The sequence below is a fragment of the Macaca fascicularis genome, chromosome 1 (genome assembly GCF_037993035.2).
Source record: "Macaca fascicularis isolate 582-1 chromosome 1, T2T-MFA8v1.1".
Taxonomy (NCBI): Eukaryota; Metazoa; Chordata; class Mammalia; order Primates; family Cercopithecidae; genus Macaca; species Macaca fascicularis.
The window spans coordinates 112,251,353-112,270,114 of record NC_088375.1 but is presented as its reverse complement, the minus strand read 5'-3'; the positions used below and the strand labels follow the sequence as shown (position 1 = coordinate 112,270,114).

General features: G+C 40.6%; 1 protein-coding gene and 1 pseudogene across 11 annotated transcripts in view; one reads left to right on the top strand and one right to left on the bottom strand.

Annotated features, from left to right (window-relative positions):
- Window positions 1–14,560, top strand: part of PDE4DIP (phosphodiesterase 4D interacting protein) — a 28,773-nt gene extending 14,213 nt beyond the window's left edge. For 6 of the 11 annotated variants that reach the window (XR_012415542.1, XR_012415540.1, XR_012415546.1 and 3 more), the window contains 4 exons: window positions 736–930; window positions 1,831–1,920; window positions 11,534–11,646; window positions 13,072–14,560. Coding sequence is in view for 1 of the 11 variants with exons in the window: in XM_065546853.2 (XP_065402925.1) it covers window positions 11,534–11,646; window positions 13,072–13,246 (288 nt within the window). In the remaining 10 variants the exon portion in view is untranslated. Of the gene's footprint in view, window positions 1–735; window positions 931–1,511; window positions 1,732–1,830; window positions 1,921–11,533; window positions 11,647–13,071 lie in introns of all 11 variants that reach the window. The other 5 variants (XR_012415541.1, XR_012415537.1, XR_012415547.1 and 2 more) reach the window with 3 other exon arrangements.
- LOC102124501 (insulin-like growth factor 2 mRNA-binding protein 2 pseudogene) lies at window positions 4,563–6,351 on the bottom strand (annotated as a pseudogene).
- Window positions 14,561–18,762: the final 4,202 nt, after the last annotated feature.

The following is an 18,762-nucleotide window of genomic DNA, read 5'->3' as shown; positions in this document are numbered from 1 at the left end:
ATGTGAGAATGAATGAGACCTAAGCATTGCCTCTTCCGTCTGGCAGCTATTAACCTTTATTAGTTACGGTGTTCATGCTGGGGCAGGTGCTGTTTTCAGATCTCAATAGATATTAACTCATTGAATCCTCACAAGGCCATGAGGCACATTCTGTTATCCCTGTTTTGTAGAGGAGGAAACAGACTTCTGAAGCTAAGTAACTTGTCCAAGCTAACATAGCTAATAAGTAGCAGATCCAGTATCAACCTAGGCAGTATGGCTCCTCTGTTTCCTCCACCATGTGCCGGTGGTTAGTACAGAAATAGAAACCATCACTATGAGAGCAAATACAGTGTTTAGTATTCCTTTCAGCAATTCGTTTTATGCTTCCTCCTATAAAGTTACACTGGGGGAAAACAAATAAATGAAAGGAGTGTCCATTTATCCTCATCTAACATTAATTGTTACATGCCCTGAACAAATAGGAAAAAGACTTATTTCAGAAAACAATATGTATGTAAGTGGCCACTAGAGATAGTTTTCTGTATTGTTTGTATTCATTCCTGGGACATGTATTTAGAGACTTCTGTGTTCCAGGCCTGTGCTAGATCTGGTAAAACAAAAATGAGTAAAACGTGATACTTATTCTCAAGAATCTCGCACCTTCTTCTTCTATGATAGATTCTTATAAGCCCTTTGATATTTAGTAGAGGCAGTTCTTTCCTCTGGAAACTTACAGTGTCCTTTCTGCATTAGGATCTTAGTGCAACATTGCTGTGCAAACTTGGACCAGGGCAGAGTGAGATAGCAGAGGAGCTGTGCCAGCGTCTACAGCGAAAGGAAAGGATGCTGCAGGACCTTCTAAGTGATCGAAACAAACTAGTGGTGGAACATGAAATGGAGATTCAAGGCCTGCTTCAGTCTATGAGCACCAGGGAGCAGGAAAGCCAAGTAAGGATTAATGCACAGATCAGTAAAGTATCATGTAGTGCATTTATAGTCTGCAAATAGGAAGTATTTGCAGACTATAGATGTGTGTATATTTATATATTTTACAGTCAACTCTGTTAGTTTCTTTCCTTCTATTTATTACCTAGACCACAGTTTTATTTATTTACTTACTTATTTAGAGGTAGGGGTCTCGCTGTGTTGTGCAGGCTGGTCTCGAACTCCTGGGCTCAAGCAATCATCCTGCCTTGGCTTCCCAAAGTGCTGGGATTATTAGGTGTAAGCTGCTGTGCCTGGCTTTAGACCACAGTTTTACATTAATCATCAAAGTATGAAAAATTTCTTGAAAACCTTGCATTTGGAAGGGTGCCTAAACAATACATGTATCCATTAACTTCATTATATACATTTTATTTTCCTTAATAATCTGATCATTTAAAATCTGAGTCATCTTAAGAGGAAAAAAAGATTGCATTTTTCAGAGACCATGGTGAGAATAATCTCATAATAGTATGGGGTATATTAATTTCACAATATTTAAGAAGTAAATTCCTTTTTTTTTTTTTTTTTTTTTTTTTGAGAAGAGAGAAGACAGTGCAAGCCTTAATGGAAAGAAATTCAGAATTACAGGCCCTGCGCCAATGTTTAGGAGGGAGAGACTCCCTGATGTCCCAAGTACCCATCTCTAACCAACAAGCTGAAGTTACCTACATTGGCCCCTGCTCTTGGAGAAAAGACTAATCAAATAAGAACTATAGACTTAGATAATTCATGCTGATTACATTTCCTTTTTACATTTGAGGTGTAAGTTTGATCATTTTAATACCAAAATCTCAGAATATTCTCAGTCCTGTCATTGTAATCATAGTTCCTGCATCTTCCTAAGTCCCCCGACTTTTCCAGTTTTTTAGGGTTCAATGCAGATACCTTCCAGAGATGATAGCACTTCACTGACTGCCAAAGAGGATGCCAGCATACCCAGATCCACATTAGGTAAGTATCAAATTTCATTTCATTAAGGGACTTTGTTTTTCTCCTGTTTTTCCTTCTAGTAATCTCCGTATTAATAGGTTTGGCCAAGACTCTTTTCTTTTCCTATCTTAATGGAACAAATAAGTTTGGAATTCCTCTGAAAGGCTGAAGCACTGTCCTTACTTTATGTTGAGTTGAGGTTATTGCTTTGGGTTCACAATTTGACCGTATTCTCCTTTTCAGATAGTTTTGCAGGGATTCAGAAATGCAGGAGGTAGTGGTTCCAATCCTGCAGAGTAGGGCCATGAGCTGACACCTTTTCCTGGGTATCTTTCAAGTCTGGGGCCACTCAGTGTAAGTTGACATCACCAACATTAAACCATTAGGAAGGATAGGCAGTGTACATTGAGTTATTTGCCAAGCCTAGCCCCATTCAGGGGATGGTTTAGAAAAGTCTTATAAGTAGTCATCCTCTAGTAGGAAAACTTTATACTAATCAAAGAGTAAAACAATGTTGGATTTGTTTTATTTATTCTTTATTTGCCTTTTTTAAAAAATGTACTTTTCCCCAAAGTTTTTTATTTTTGAAATTTCAAACCTACAGAAAAGTGGCAAAAATAGTACAGTGCATACTCATAGATGTTTTTATTCAGATTTACCAGTTATTAACATTCTGCCACATTTGCCTTTTTTCTTTCTATTACACACACATTTGTGGTTGTAATGTATTTTCTGAACCATTGGAGAATTTCTCACAGAAATCATGACACTTTATTCCTGAATACTACAGTAAGTATTGCCTAAGAACAAGCGCGTTCTCCTACATAGCTACAATATAATTATCACACTCAGGAGAATTAACCTTGGTATAGGCTTAGTATCTAATATACAGTCCACATTCAGAGTTCCTGTTGTCCCAATAATGTTCTGTATAGCTACTTTGGTTTCCCCCAACCCAGGTGCTTAGTTGTCATGTCTCTTAGTCTCTAATCTAGAATGACTGTCTAGCTTTTTTTTTTCTTTAGTGAGATTGGCATTTTTTTTTTTTTTTCTTGTTAGCTGGATATATTTCTTTTCTTTTTTTTTTTTTTTTTTTTTTGGTCACAGAATACTGTTTGCAGTAGAGGAAACTGACATTGCAGTCTGGTGGTATAATGACTTGTTCACAGAAACCAGTACCTGTTCATCCTTTAGCACAGAAAGCCCTAATGGCGCGTACCCTATTAAAATTCAGGACATCTCCAATATTCTCTCTCTCTGTTTTTGTCATTTTTTTTTTTTAAATAAACATTTTCAAGGTTTGTCCAAAAGAAGGCCATATAGGTTCTTGGCTAGCAGAAGACAATTCAGAACAGCTGTTGCATACTTGGACCCTCACCTTCTCCAGGCTGGCAGTTGATATCTTATTTCTTTTCCAACTCATTTTTATTAAATTTTTTAAATGCTCCCACTATCAGTTTTAGAAAATCTCTAAGGGAAACACAAGAGCAAGGTGCTGAGGTAAAAAACACCTGAGGTAACTTTTTCTGTGTGTTTTTCTCATTTAAAAAATCTGTAAATTTAATGCCCTGGGCCAACAACCTTGGTAAATTTCTACTTTCCTCCACATTTTTTTTTAAAGAAAGATCATTTTGCTGAATATTGATGGCTTATACACCAAAATGCAAAAAGACAAAATACATTCTTTCACTGTGGAATTTTTTCTTTGTGTGGTTGATTGGTTGGTTTGACGGGTTCCTGTTTTCCTCTTCCAAAATGCTAGAAAAAGTACCATTGACTCTTGTTCTTTTGAGTAACCGAGTGTAAGTTGAGGCTGGTTTGTGTGTTTCGCTTTTGTTCCTTTCATGTGATGTGATATTCAGAGCACTGCTTTGCCTGGGAGGGGGTGGGGGGCATAGATTCAGGGTTGAGATGGAGGGATGAGGGAATTCAAAAGAATGGTGATGGAGAAGAAGGGGAGGGGAGGGAGGGGAGAGATAAACAGAGAGAGACAGAGAATTACATAGCAGTATGCAAAAATCCAGTTTAAAACCTGTGAAGCAGAGAAATGGGTGTATGAGCTAGACAGGCATGAGAAATGACAGAGTTTCCTCTTCAAGGAGACGGTATCCCTTCTGTTGACATACACAGGTGATCCAGAACTGCTGTGAGTGTCCTTCCGACAAGATTTCCCTCTGGGTGAATTTTGTGTGGGTGGCCTCAAAGCTCCTCTCCACACTGTGAGACCTCCCAAAGAAAGACTTTATTCTTTAAAGTCTAGAAAAGCCTGCTTTCTCCTTAGAAAGAAAAAAAAATTGATTGATTAAATATTGGAGTTAGTTATTTGATATATTATTTCTAAAATATATTACAGCTGCAGGCACCCTGTGTAACCCACAGACCACATATCTTAATATCTTCCCCTTCTAGTATATACACACATGTACAGAGACGATTTGCCACCAGAAAAGGGTATGCACGTTGCTTGGCTTTGAACACGTTCACCTATGTTAGTTCAACTAAAAGGGATAGCGTCGTGGGAGTTAAGAAGAGATCCGAATGGATGGTGAAGTGGATGGCTGAAGCCTGCAGAAGCCCTGGGGGGCGAGAGGCGGCCCCGTGGTTCTGGCAAACCTGGCTGACCTTCCCCACCCCTCCCCGGCCCCTGGGATTCTCGGGGCCTCTGCAGAGTCCCTGGCCGCCTCCGCAGACTTCTCATTCCTCAGATGGTCTTTGGTTTGCTCCCGATCTGGCTGGCTGTGTTTGGTCTCATTCTGTCAGGTGTTGGAAGGGCTCCGTCATCTGTTGTTTTGCTGGTGCCTGTGGGAGCCTCACTTGCTGCGCTGTGAGGCGACTCCCTGAGGGTATTTCTGCTCCTGCTGCTTCACCTGTTGTACAGTTTCTCTGATCTTGCGCTGTGCAGTCTGGCTAGCAAAGAAGTATCCGATAATTCCGACGATCACTTCCGCATTTTCATCTGGCTTTTCGTTACGAGGCACAATGACTTCTGCACTGGTTAAGTTCTGCGGTTCATTCATGGTCTTGCCACCTTTGCCAATCACCCAGCCAGCTGTGGAAGAGGGCACTCTGATATGGGCTTCCAGCTTCACTTCTTTGGGGTTAAAGTAGTTTTCTTCTTTCAGTTTCCCAAAGATCCGTCCCTGGGCTTAGAGCTGGGCTTCCTGTGGCCGGGTGATGATGACCATCCTTTTGCTGACGTCTGGGCCTTCTGCAGGGGCGAATCTCGCCAGCTGTTTGATATGTGCCCCCTTCTTCCCGATGATGGCGCCCACAGCCTGGGTTGGGATGAAGCGATTCACAATCTCCTCCTCTGGATAACAGTGATGATGCGAGAACGGGCCAAACTGGTGATAGGGATACAGGCTGGAGAAGTATCCAGAGTGGGTATTAACAGCCAACATATCATTTTCAAAGGCCTCACGCAGCTTCTTCATAATCTCTATCTCAGCACTGGCACAGGCCTCAATTGTGCCCTTCACAGTGGTGGTTCTTTCCGGGTTGTATATGCTCAAATCCTACAAAGATGAGATTGCTATCTTGATCCCTGTTTCATGTTCAATTTTCTTCAAATTCCTGCCTTCTTTTCCAGTCAGTCTTCCAACCAAGCCATTGTGGGCAAAGATTTTCAGAGGAATCTCTTCGGCTAGTTTGGTCTCATCTGCCTCTTTCTGCATGATTTCGGGAATCATGCGGCATGCTTCAGAAGTCCCCCCTGGGGTGACATGGATGGTGACAGGCTTCTCTGCAGCTCCAGAGTTCTCTTTTCTATGGATGTCTACCTGGGACCGGGTCTGCTTAGTGATGTCCTTTATGGTCAAGCCCTCCTTCCTGATGATGGCACCAACAAACTGGGTGGGGACCAGGATCCTCAACAGGAAATCAATCTGTCTAGCCTGAGAAGTGCCCCCAGGGGCTGGCCTTGCTCCCCGGGAAGAGAGGTCCCCACACTGGGCTCACTGAGGGGACGAAGGGGAGCTCACCTCTTCGTCTGGGATGTAGGAAATCTTGAAGAAGTAGTTCTCAAACTGATGCCCACTTAGCTTCTCCATGTTTATTTTCTTCTCTTGTTGCATATGTGACATTGACAACAGCAGTTTCTATGTCTGTGTTGACTTGTTCTACATTCTCCACTGTTCCATATTGAGCCAAAAGTCCATCCAACACCTCCCACTGCAGGCAAGGAGGAATGTTTCGAATCTGAATTTTCCTGCTCCTTAGCTTTTTAGAGACTGAGTAATCAACTTCCATGATTTTCCCATGCAATTCCACTTTACCCGAGAGGGTCTCGATGGCTCGGATGGCCCAGTTCTGGTCGGGGTAGTCCACGAAGGCATAGCCAGACTTGAGCAGGATCTGTCCCATGGGGGGCAGCATCCTGTCCCCAAAGAGCTGCCAGAGGTCGTCGGTGGTGACCATGGGGCTCAGGTTCCCAATGTAAAGCTTGTTCATCATCCATCTCTTCCCTGAGAGCCCGCAGCTTCCCTAGCCTGGTACCTGGCGCTCCTCACCTCCTCCGCTGCCCTCATCTCTCCTCCTCCTCCTCCACCACCTCTCCCTGCCCTCCACCTGCCTGCCACCCACTCCCACCCTCAGCCTGGCTCCCCTCACCACTGCAGGCCCGGCCCGCCCGGGGGCAGAGGCCGAGATTGGCATTTTTGAAGAATCCAGGCCAGCTAATATTCCTCAATTTAGCTGTGATTGTTTCCTCATGCTTAGATTTGAGTTAAACATTTTTGGCAGGAATACCACACGGATGACTGACTTCCTTCCTTCCTTCCTTCCTTCCTTCCTTCCTTCCTTCCTTCCTTCCTTCCTTCCTTCCTTCCTCCCTCCCTCCCTCCCTCCCTCCCTCCCTCCGTCCCTCCCTCCGTCCCTCCTTTCCTCCTTTCCTCCCTTCCTCCCCTCCTCCCTTCCTCCCTTCCTCCCTTCCTCCCTCCCTTCCTTCCATCTGGCCTGCCTGCCTGCCTCCTAGTTTCAAGTGATCTTCCCGCTTCAGTCTCCCAAGTAACTGGGACTACAGGCATGCGCCACCATGCCTGGCTAGTTTTTTTGTATTTTTTCTTAGAGACAGGGTTTTGCCATGTTGGCCAGGCTGGTCTGGAACTCCTAGCCTCAAGTGATCCACCTACCTCAGCCTCCTAAAGTGCTGGGATTACAAGCGTGAGCCACTGTGCCTGGACTGGATGACGTCTTTTTTAGTGCATCACATCAGTGCGTGATAATCGGTTTGTATTGGTGATACAAAATATTGGTGATATTAAATTCAGTCATTTGGTTAAGGTTGTAGCTGTCAAATCTCTCTGTTGTAAAAGGTTTATTTCACCCTTAGTATATAAGTGATCTGCTGGCTGAATTTACACTATATTGGTAGTTTAAAAATAGTGATTTTCAGGGTTGGGCGCGGTGGCTCATGCCTTTAATCCCAGCACTTTGGGAGACTGAGGTGGGCAGATCACTTAAGCTCAGGAGTTTGAGACCAGCCTGGCCAACATGGTGAAACCCTGTCTCTACTAAAAAATACAAAAATTAGTCGAGCTTGGTGGTGCATGCCTGTAATCCCAGCTACTCAGGAGGCTGAGGCAGGAGAATCGCTTGAACCTGGAAAGCAGAGAGATTCCCCACCGCCACCCCGCCCCCCCCACCCTCCCCCACTCCGCCCCCCCCACCCTCCCCCACTCCAGCCTGGACGACAGAGCAAGACTCAATCTCAAAAATAAATAAATAAATAAATAAATATATATATATATATATATGATTTTCTGTTTGTGAAATCTCTTCTTTGTTTATTTGTGGGTATTATTTATAAAGAAGAGCTGTCCTTTCCGTATGTCTATACCCCATTTGTTTTTATCAATATGGAGTTTTAAAAATCATTATATTATTGATTTTGGTCATTATTTCCTTTAATGCTCAAATTAACCCATATTTGGTCAGTGGGAGCCTCATCAAGCTTTGCCATATCCCCATCAGTTTTTTTTTTGTTGTGTTTTTGTTTTTGTTTTTTTTTTAGCATAGTTTCATAGTTTCTGGCACAGTAAAATGTTCTGTGATTACCTTTTGCTTTACCTGCCTCAGTCCCAGAATCAGCCGTTATCCTAAAGAGCTCCCTGGTTCCTTTTGGTGGGTAATGGCATTTAGAAACTATGATCTGGGCACAAGATGTGTTCATTGCTACATGAATGCCTTTTGCTTCTAGGCCCTTTTAAGTGAACAGAGCTAGCAATGAATATTTTTAAGTATATGTGTGTGTATTTGTATACATATGAAGATTTGATACTGATTTCTGTAATTCCAATTTAACAATATAGGTTCTTTTTTCCCTCATTTCATGTTTGTATCTCTTTGAGAGCCCTGGTTACTTAGAGCATCAATATGTTTCAAAATATTTACACATTTGCAGAATACTATAATATGCAAAAGTTGTTTCAGAATTGCTACATAAATACTACCATCAACAATAAATGTATTAAGTAATGTTTAAGATTTTTTTGTAATTCTTTTTATCCTTAGCATATTTTGCACTGACAGTGTTCAGTTAGAGTAGTGAGTTCAAAAATTATTTGGATTAATTTTTTAGTATCTTCTGGGTGGTTTTATTTATTTGCTATATATATTTATATTAATACTCAGTTTTAGACATTTTCTCTCCCATTAATTGTCAAGCTGACTTATACATTAAAAATTAAACATTGGCCGGGCGCGGTGGCTCACGCCTGTAATCCCAGCACTTTGGGAGGCCGAGGCCGGCAGATCACGAGGTCAGGAGATCGAGACCATCCTAGCTAACACGGTGAAACCCCGCTTCTACTAAAAATGCAAAAAATTAGCCGGGCGAGGCGGCGGGCGCCTGTAGTCCCAGCTACTCGGGAGGCTGAGGCAGGAGAATGGCGTGAACCCGGGAGGCGGAGGTTGCAGTGAGCCGAGATCGCGCCATTGCACTCCAGCCTGGGCGACTAAGCGAGACTCTGTCTAAAAAAAAAAAAAAAAAAAAAAAAAAAATTAAACATTTACACAGTTCAAAACTCCAGTATATAAAATGATATACTCAGATGTCCCATATTTCCCTATCCCTTCTCTCCTGTTTCCACTCGTCTCCTGAAGGTAATCAGTTTCATTTCTGGGTTATTCTTCCTATATATCTTTTTGCAAAAATAAGCAAATGAATCATCTGTGTATATGTGATGTATATATGTACATTCTCATTTCCCCTTTTTCCTAATAGAAAACCTACTACCTTAGATGTATTCTTAAGCACATAGCTTGTTTTACTTAACGTATTCTTAGAATCTCAAAGTCACTTCATATAAGTTCATAAAGATCATCCTTATTCTTTATTGACAGTAGTATATAGTGCCATCTGTGAATATGTTTTATTCAATCTTTTCTTTATAGCCTCTAGGATGATTGCAATATTTTGCTATTATAAATAATGCTACAAAGAACAACCTGTGTGTATGTTTTCTTTTTTCTTATTATTGGAATGTGTCCTCTGTAAATTACTTAGAGGAGGCAGCAGATATCACGTTATGTTAATAGCAATTAAAACTAGTGCTGTATTTTCATCTTAGGAGACTTGAACACAATTGCACGGCTGGAAAAAGAACTGAGTAATGCCAAAGCGGAATTTGAACTCATGGCTAAAAAAGAAAGAATAAGTCAAGTGAATTTTCTAGTCAAGTCTTAATTTCTAAATCCCTATTATTTTTTCTTTCAAAATAGTTTATATTTAAAAGTATATAATTTTCCAAGTATAATATCTGAGTCCAAATGCCAGGTATGACTTTTTTCTTTTTGGAGAAAAATATAAGTTATTTTATATATACATTATCTCAAAAAGATGCTCCTGTTTTTAGATTGGGACCATTAAAACTTATTAAGTGCTAGAAAACCGTAACCCTCTCTCCCCATTGCTAAATGGAATAAAATAATTGTAAAGGCCGGGTGCAGTGGCTCATGCCTGTAATCCCAGCACTTTGGGAGGCCGAGGTGGGCAGATCACTTGAGGTCAGGAATTTGAGACCAGCCTGGCCAATATGACGAAACCCCGTCTCTCCTAAAAATACGAAAATTAGCCAGGTGTAGTGGCGGGCGCCTGTAATCCCAGCTACTCAGGAGCCTGAGGCAGGAGAATCGCTTGAACCTGGGAGGCGGAGGTTGCAGTGAGCTGAGATCATGTCATCACGCACCAGCCTGGGCAACAAGAGCAAAACTCTGCCTCCAAGATAATAATAATAATATTTATTATTTTTATTTAAAAATTAAAATTTTAATATTTTTATTATATAATAAAAAAATAATTATTATAAAGCATTAGTGAAAAAAGGGAGTGTTATGTGATTGCTGCTTAGAGTTATGATATTAGACCCATGAAATTAGTTTTAGAAACAAATGAGAAATTTGAGTATAATCAAAGTTTATCAAGTATTCATGAGCTATGTACTGTGCTAGGTATTTAAATTAGCACTAATGCTCACAACTCTACACAAAGTAAGTAGTGTCAGCCCAATTATTATAGATGAAGAAGCTGAAACACTGATTTCTCCTTTAAAATGGGAGTGGAGAATAGTCATGTAACTAATAAATGCCAGAGCTATGATTTAAACTCAAGCCTTTTGTGACTTCACATACTTCCTAAGAAGATTCATTTCCCACCTTTTTCCCACCTTACGCTTTAACTCTCTCTAGCATAGAGTTCTCATCAAATTTTTTAGAAGAGGCCTTTCAGCCTTAGAGATTCCCTTCCCCCTGCATTTCCTCCACAGCTAGCTGCATACTCAACTATGATGTTGAAGAAATGCTAGGACCACAGCACAGAGTTACAGACTGAAACTGAAAGCTTGTTTGTTACTGTGTTGGCATCTCTTTTAGATCAGTCAGTGTCATGGCTTCCTGAATTCAGTTGAGCTAGCTAGTCCAAATAGCTCCTTAGTTTTTTTCTACCTTTTGCCATAGCTAGATCTCTAATATAAAACCTGTGTTTGTATTTGTGATGGAATTATCATATTTTATCTTTTGATTTCATTACCATATTTCTGCTTACAAACAGACTCATGTTTTATGACTCAATTAGTTTTCAGGATATGAGAATGTGTGGCGTTTAAGAAACACCAGTTTTAAAAATCCCCTAGTCTCCCTTTTTGTGGTTTTACCTTAGCCATTATCTGATTATTCATATCAGATATTTTAGTTTCCACATCCTCTTCCTGTTTTTCTCACATTTATCAAATCCAGAGTAATGTTACTTTTTGGTTCTGTCCTGTTTTCAGGATCATGAAATTGAAATGCCTGTGAATGGGTATTTTGAGTGGGTGATATTTAACTATTGCTAAATTCCTTTTAATAGTTTCTTTAAAATAACTTGTCCTTACCATGAAGACTGTATGGATATGTGGGATCTACAGGAAAGACATTACAGCCTAGTTTGAATTCCACCTTACAGGCTTTTAAAGATAAAAAAAGATAATATGACATTGATTTGAAAACTATAAAATAGTATCAAAAGCTTAAGTACTAAGATAGTGGGCTTTTTAAGTCCTAGTACATGCTAATGCATTTTCTTGTTTCTCAGGGTTAACTGTGGCTTCATGTCTCACTGTGCCATTTGTGTGTTGCTTCTTCTCTCTTCTTTCCCCAGTTGCTGCTGATGCTAGAAGGACTAGTGGATGAACGGAGTCTGCTCAATGAGGCCTCACAAGCAGAGAGACAGCTGTATAGCAGTCTGGTGAAGTTCCATGCCCATCCAGAGAGGTAAGAGAGTGGCTGTTTTTCCTTTTATTCTTTATTGAAATTTTTATTTCTTTTACTATCGTGTTCTTTTTATGCCTTTTATTCTTCATTAAGTGCAGATGCTTATGATACTGAAGAGGGGAGAAAAAACAGGGACAATTACTGGGGCTACCCACTTTGTCATTTGTTTTATGGATTGCTCTGAGCCTCAGTGTCAAAATCTCAAGTTGGGAATAGTGCCTGTTTCACACAGCTATTGCAGAGATTAAATAAGAAGACAGCTTTGGTGTCTGAAACAATGCCTTGCATAGAGTAGCCACTCAATGTATGTTCATTTCTCTTCTGTGATCCATGTCCTATTAAAAGCTGTTCTATCATAAACATAAGGCTATATATACCCTGTCTCTACTACAAATACAAAAATTAGCTGGATGAGGTATTGTACACCTATAGTCCCAGCTACTCGGGAGGCTGAGGCAGAAGAATCACTTGAACCCGGGAGGCAGAGGTTGCAGTGAGCCAAGATCGCACTGCTGCACTCCATCCTGGGCAACAGAGTGAGACTCCATCTCAAAAAAAAAAAAAAAAAAAAAAGTAAGGCTATAATGGACACTGATATTCATTTTAATATCATCGAAGAAAATATATTAATTGGGATGGCTAAATCATCCTGGGACCACCGATAACTATCATGATGAATATATTTTCTTCTACCTCTTGATTTTTGGTTGCATATATGATACCTCTCTGGATCATTTTATATTCTCTTCATTTTTTTTTTCTCATTTTGCCTTCCCTACTAGCCCTTTTTACTCTTTTTCAATTTTATTATTATTATTTTTGCTATTCAGTTTCTTGTAATTTATTGTTGGGCTTTAAAAATGTTTTCTTTCCACCAGAAAATGAAGGCAGAGGAAAGGTCTGATAGGACCAGTTGATTGTGTTACTTTTTAAAGAACCTCTGGAGCTTTAGTGTTTATGAACCAGATTTCTTTTCAGCACACCATCCCACCTCAAGTTTGGTAACACATGAGAAAACAAGTCTCTTCAGTAGTGGTTCTACTTGGCTCAGTCTTGCTCCAGTTTATATTTAGTTTGTCCTGGGTTTTAGTTTTTCAGAAACAAGAGCTTTTAGTCAAATAACGAAATATCTCTTGTTTGGGGTATAGGTGTGTGAGATAAGTCTTAGAAGCTATAATTTTAGGTGAAATTGGCCCAGAATCTAGTGTAAGGGGGAAGCTTTTAAAAAAAGGATCAGTCCTTACTCATCTATCAGCAGTGAACACAAATGCCACACAGACTACATTCATTTATTGTGTCCTGGAGAACAATTACTTTACAAAGTCGTGTGGCTCAAAGTGGCATTGATGGTTCTTTGAAAGCAAATATGGACTCACTACAGTTGATGGCTAATCCATTTTCCTTCCGTGTGGCATGTTTAATCAGCTCTGAGAGAGACCGAACTCTGCAGGTGGAACTGGAAGGGGCTCAGGTGTTACGCAGTCGGCTAGAAGAAGTTCTTGGAAGAAGCTTGGACCGCTTAAACAGGCTGGAGACCCTGGCCGCCATTGGAGGTGGGGAACTGGAAACTGTGCGAATTCATCACAAGCATGCCTACTGAGCACTGGCAGGTCAGACTGCAGCCCAGGATGGAAAACCTTGTTTGCACTGACCAGAAAGATCCTTGTCTGACTTTGACAGAATTAAATGGTGACTTACTAATGATGGAACTTGTACAAGTAGCATCAACTACAAAGTTAAACTCACTTTAGTCTACATGGATCTCACTGTACATGCATATTCCTAAATTGAATGGTAGAGGTTGCAAAATATATTTGCACATTTTAAATCATTCTGTTTTAGTTTTTCCACTTTTATTCTTTCTTATCCCTAGCCCCTTCTCATTCCCTCATCCCTTCTGTGGGCCAATAAAGTTTATTCTTCCCCCACTTTCACAATCCATTTCATATGTTCCATATCATATCATAAATGCATGTGTGTGTATTATTTTTGCCTTTCAGTCAACTCCTCTTTGAGTGAGAGCATTTTTTAAATCAAAAGAATGCCCGTTTTAAGATGAGAGAGTGGGAAGGAGATTGAGAGTCTGTAAGAATGACTTCGTAAAAGTGATACAATCCTTATCAGAAGGTAATCAAAACCAGGAAAGTAGTCTTGTAATAGTAGACTGCAAGTATTAAGAAGGCCAAGTTAAAGAACAGAGGCAAAAGCTGTGAAAGTGATCATAGTAAACTTTTATCTCCAGTACTGTCTCAGAGTTGACTGTTGTACACGAGTGAAATTAGATTAGGTACAGATTAAATTCTATTTAAAATTTGTTCTTTATTGATACCTTTAGGTTTCTTTAAACCAAAGTCATGCTATTTAGTCAGAACATGACTTCTAGAATGGTCTTCCAGAGTCAGAATTCTTTGTCTACAAAGATAATTTCAAATGTAGTATCCCTCTTTACATTCAGTGTTTCACCAAATAACTCATTATAGCCAAAGGAGGGTATTGCTTCTTCCATTTGTGGCACTAGATAGGGTCCTAAGTTTTTCACTATTTAGTATGTATACATTTCTCCATATAAAAAGAAGTAATCAGCTTCAGGCTTTGAAGTGCTTGAATAGTTTAAAAAGCAATGTTACAGATGTATGTTTATAGTTTTAATCATTGTCTCAATGTTTTCTTGTGGTAACATGACAGGTATAAGGAGAGGGGCACTGGAGATTGTACCTCTGATGTCTTGACAGTCAAGAGTGTGAAAAGTAACCAAGATTGCTTTGCAGCTTTGTGGGTTCAACATCATGAATTTGTTTTTATTTCCTCTAGTTTTAAGTTTCCTAGGTTAGGAGCTGAGGTTTCTGTTACTTTAAACATGGAATTGTGGAACAGCTTTGTAGCATAATAAATGTGACCGAATACCCTTTCTAAACTAAGTGGGGCACAATGATTTTTTTCCTTCCATTATTTTTTACATGACACTTTATTTCTTTCACATGTTGACATGGCTTGTATTACATTGTAAATTTCATCTGTTTCTGTAACTTTAGCTGTGTCTATAACAGATAGAGCGTCAGTCAAACTAGAGTGGACAGGGAGAAAATGTTCTACTGGGGAAGCACTCTGGAATCTTCTGATTAAGTAATTTGCAAAAGATTGACAGCCGTAAGCCTTACTCGTAATGGATCTGCCATTTCAGTTTCAATGGCTTTTGAGGAAAAAGGAGTCATTTAAGGAAGGAGATAGGAAGTGTAGGCAGATCCATCCACTTTTCTTAGTCTCCCAATTTTAAGAAACCATTTCTTGCACAAAATGTTTTATAACTTTCCAGAAGTAAAGAGGAAGGTAATGGAGCTGTAGAAATGCCAACCCATCAAAGACTAGTTTGTCATGTCGTTACAACAAGGCATTTAGGGAACATCTCTCCTTAATTTTACTAATAGACCAAGGAAGCTCTCTGAGTCTGCTATTAACATTCAGCTCTGGGTGATTCTTTGTTTCTAATGGCTCATAGTGATTACAGTTTATGTTAATAATCACTTCTACTTCTGTCAACCTCCAGCAAGAGTAGATTGATAGAAGGATAAATTAAAAGTCTGATCTTACTCTCATAAGTGTGACTAAAATTTGGCACTAACTTTTTCTTGTCTAGATAGCTGGAATGAGGCTTATAAACAGTGTTATCTGGGGAGAGCTTGCTGGTCTAACAACTTTGGGTGTTGAACACATCATTTAATAGTATTTAGCATGATATAATATTCCATTTTCTCTTCAGGAGCACAGACTCTTTCTCATACTGGATTATTCTACCTTTGACAGTCATTTTTCAACATGACAGTAATTTTAGATAAAGCATCGTGTGCTTATAGAACCTTCTGCTTGAGTAAAAAAGTAAAAATAATCTTCAAATAAAAATAATGAAGTAGAAACAAAATAGGGGGTGCCAAGATGGCCGAATAGGAACAGCTCCAGCCTCCAGCTCCCAGCGTGAGTGACACAGAAGACATGTGATTTCTGCATTTCCAACTGAGGTACCGGGTTCATCTCACCAGGGCATGTCTGACAGTCAGTACAGGACAGTGGGTGCAGCCCAATGAGCGAGAGCCGAAGCAGGGGAAGGCATTGCCTCACCTGGGAAGTGCAAGGGGGAAGGGAATTCCTTTTTGTAGCCGAGGGAAACCGTGACACACAACACCTGGAAAATTGGGTCACTCCCACCCTAATACTGTGCTTTTCCAAGGGTCTTAGCAAACGGCACACCAGGAGATTATATCCCACGCCTGGCTCAGAGGGTCCCACGCCCATGGAGCCTCCCTCATTGCTGGCACAGCAGTCTGAGATCTAACCACAAGGCGGCAGCCAGGCTGGGGAAGGGGTGCCCACCATTGCTGAGACTTAAGTAGGTAAACAAAGCGGCCAGGAAGCTCGAACTGGGTGGAGCCCACCGCAGCTCAAGGAAGCCTGCCTGCCTCTGTAGATTCCACCTCCAGGGACAGGGTATAGTAAACAAAAAGCAGCAGAAACCTCTGCAGATGTAAATGGCCCTGTCTGACAGCTTTGAAGAGAGTAGTGATTCTCCGAGCATGGAGGTTGAGATCTGAGAACCGACAGACTGCCTGCTCAAGTGGGTCCCTGACCCCTGAGTAGTCTAAGTGGGAAAGCCTAACTGGGAGTAGCCTAACTGGAGTGGACCTCAAGCAAACTCCAACAGGACTGCAGCTGAGGGTCCTGACTGTTAGAAGGAAAACTAACAAACAGAAAGGACATCCACACCAAAACCCCATCTGTATGTCACCATCATCAAAGACCAAAGGTAGACAAAACCACAAAGATGGGGAGACAGCAGTGCAGAAAAGCTGAAAATTCAAAAAATCAGAGCACCTCTCCCCTTCCTTCCAAAGGAACGCAGCTCCTCGCCAGCAATGGAACAAAGCTGGACAGAGAATGACTGATGAGTTGAGAGAAGAAGGCTTCAGTCGATCAAACCTCTCAGAGCTAAAGGAGGAACTACAAACCCAGAGCAAAGAAACTAAAAACCTTGAAAAAAGATTTGACGAATGGATAACTAGAATAACCAATGCAGAGAATTCCATAAATGACCTGATAGACATGAAAACCATAACACGAGAACTATGTGACAAATGCATAAGCTTCAGTAACCGACCTGATCAACTGGAAGAAAGAGTATCGGTGATTGAAGATCAAATGAATGAAATGAAGTGAGAAGTTTAGAGAAAAAAGAGTAAAAAGAATGAGCAAAGCCTCCAAGAAATTGGGATTATGTGAAAAGGCCAAATCTACGTCTGATTGGTGTACCTGAAAGTGACGGGGAGAATGCAACCCAGTTGGAAAACACTCTGCAGGATATTATCCAGGTGAAATTCTCTAACCTAGCAAGGCAGGCCAACATTCAAATTCAGGAAATACAGAGAATGCCACAAAGATACTCCTCAAGAGGAGCAACCCCAAGACACATAATTGTCAGATTCACCAAAGTTGAAATGAAGGAAAAAATGTTAAGAGCAGCCAGAGAGAAAGGTCGGGTTACCCACAAAGGGAAACCCATCAGACTAACAACAGATCTCTTGGCAGAAACTCTATAAGCCAGAAGAGAGTGGGGGCCAATATTCGACATTCTTAAAGAATTTTCAACCCAGAATTTCATATCCTGCCAAACTAAGTTTCATAAGTGAAGGAGACATAAAATCCTTTACAGACAAGCAAATGCTTAGAGATTTTGTCACCACCAGGCCTGCCCTACAAGAGCTCCTGAAGGAAGCACTAAACATGCAAAGGAACAACCGGTACCAGCCATTGCAAAAACATGCCAAAATGTAAAGAACATTGATGCTAGGAAGAAACTGCATCAACTAACGAACAAAATAACCAGCTAACATCATAATGACAGGATCAAGTTCACACATAACAATATCAACCTTAAATGTAAATGGACTAAATGGTCCAATTAAAAGACACAGACTGGCAAATTGGGTAAGAGTCAAGACCCATCAGTGTGCTGTATTCAGGAGACATATCTCACATGCAGAGACACACATAGGCTCAAAATAAAGGGATGGAGGAAGATCTACCAAGCAAATGGAAAACAAAAAAGGGCAGGGGTTGCAATCCTAGTCTCTGATAAAACAGACTTTAAACCAACAAAACCAAAAGAGACAAAGAAGGCCATTACATAATGGTAAAGGGATCAATTCAACAAGAAGAGCTAACTATCCTAACTATATATGCACCCATTACAGGAGCACCCAGATTCATAAAGCAAGTCCTGAGAGACTTACAAAGAGACTTAGACTCCCACACAATAATAATGGGAGACTTTAACACCCCACTGTCAACATTAGACAGATCAATGAGACAGAAAGTTAACAAGGATATCCAGGAATTGAACTCAACTCTGTTCCAAGTGGACCTAATAGACATCCACAGAAATCTCCACTCCTAATCAACAGAATATACATTCTTCTCAGCACCACATCACACTTATTCCAAAATTGGCCACATAGTTGGAAGTAAAGCACTCCTCAGCAAATGTAAAAGAGCAGAAATTATAACAGACTGTCTCTCAGACCACAGTGCAATCAAACTAGAACTCAGGACTAAGAAACTCAATCAAAACCGCTCAACTACATGGAAACTGAACAACCTGCTCCTCAATGACTACTGGGTAAATAATGAAATGAAGACAGAAATAAAGATGTTTTTTGAAACCAATGAGAACAAAGATACAACATACCAGAATCTCTGGGACACATTTAAAGCAGTGTGTAGAGGGAAATGTATAGCACTAAATGCCCACAGAGAAAGCAGGAAAGATCTAAAATTGACACCCTAACATCACAATTAAAAGAACTAGAGAAGCAAGAGCAAACATATTCAAAAGCTAGCAGAAGGCAAGAAATAACTAAGATCAAAGCAGAACTGAAGGAGATAGAGACACAAAAAGCCCTTCAAAAAATCAAAATACCAGTACCAGTTGTTATGCTTGTGCACATGGCAGGCCAGAGGCCCAGACTGTCCCCTTTCCACTAAGGTGGTCCTCCAGTTGACCCAACATGGGCTCCATGGTAGCTCTTTTTCAGGATTCTACAGCCTGGAGTAATAAGTCGTGCCAAGCTC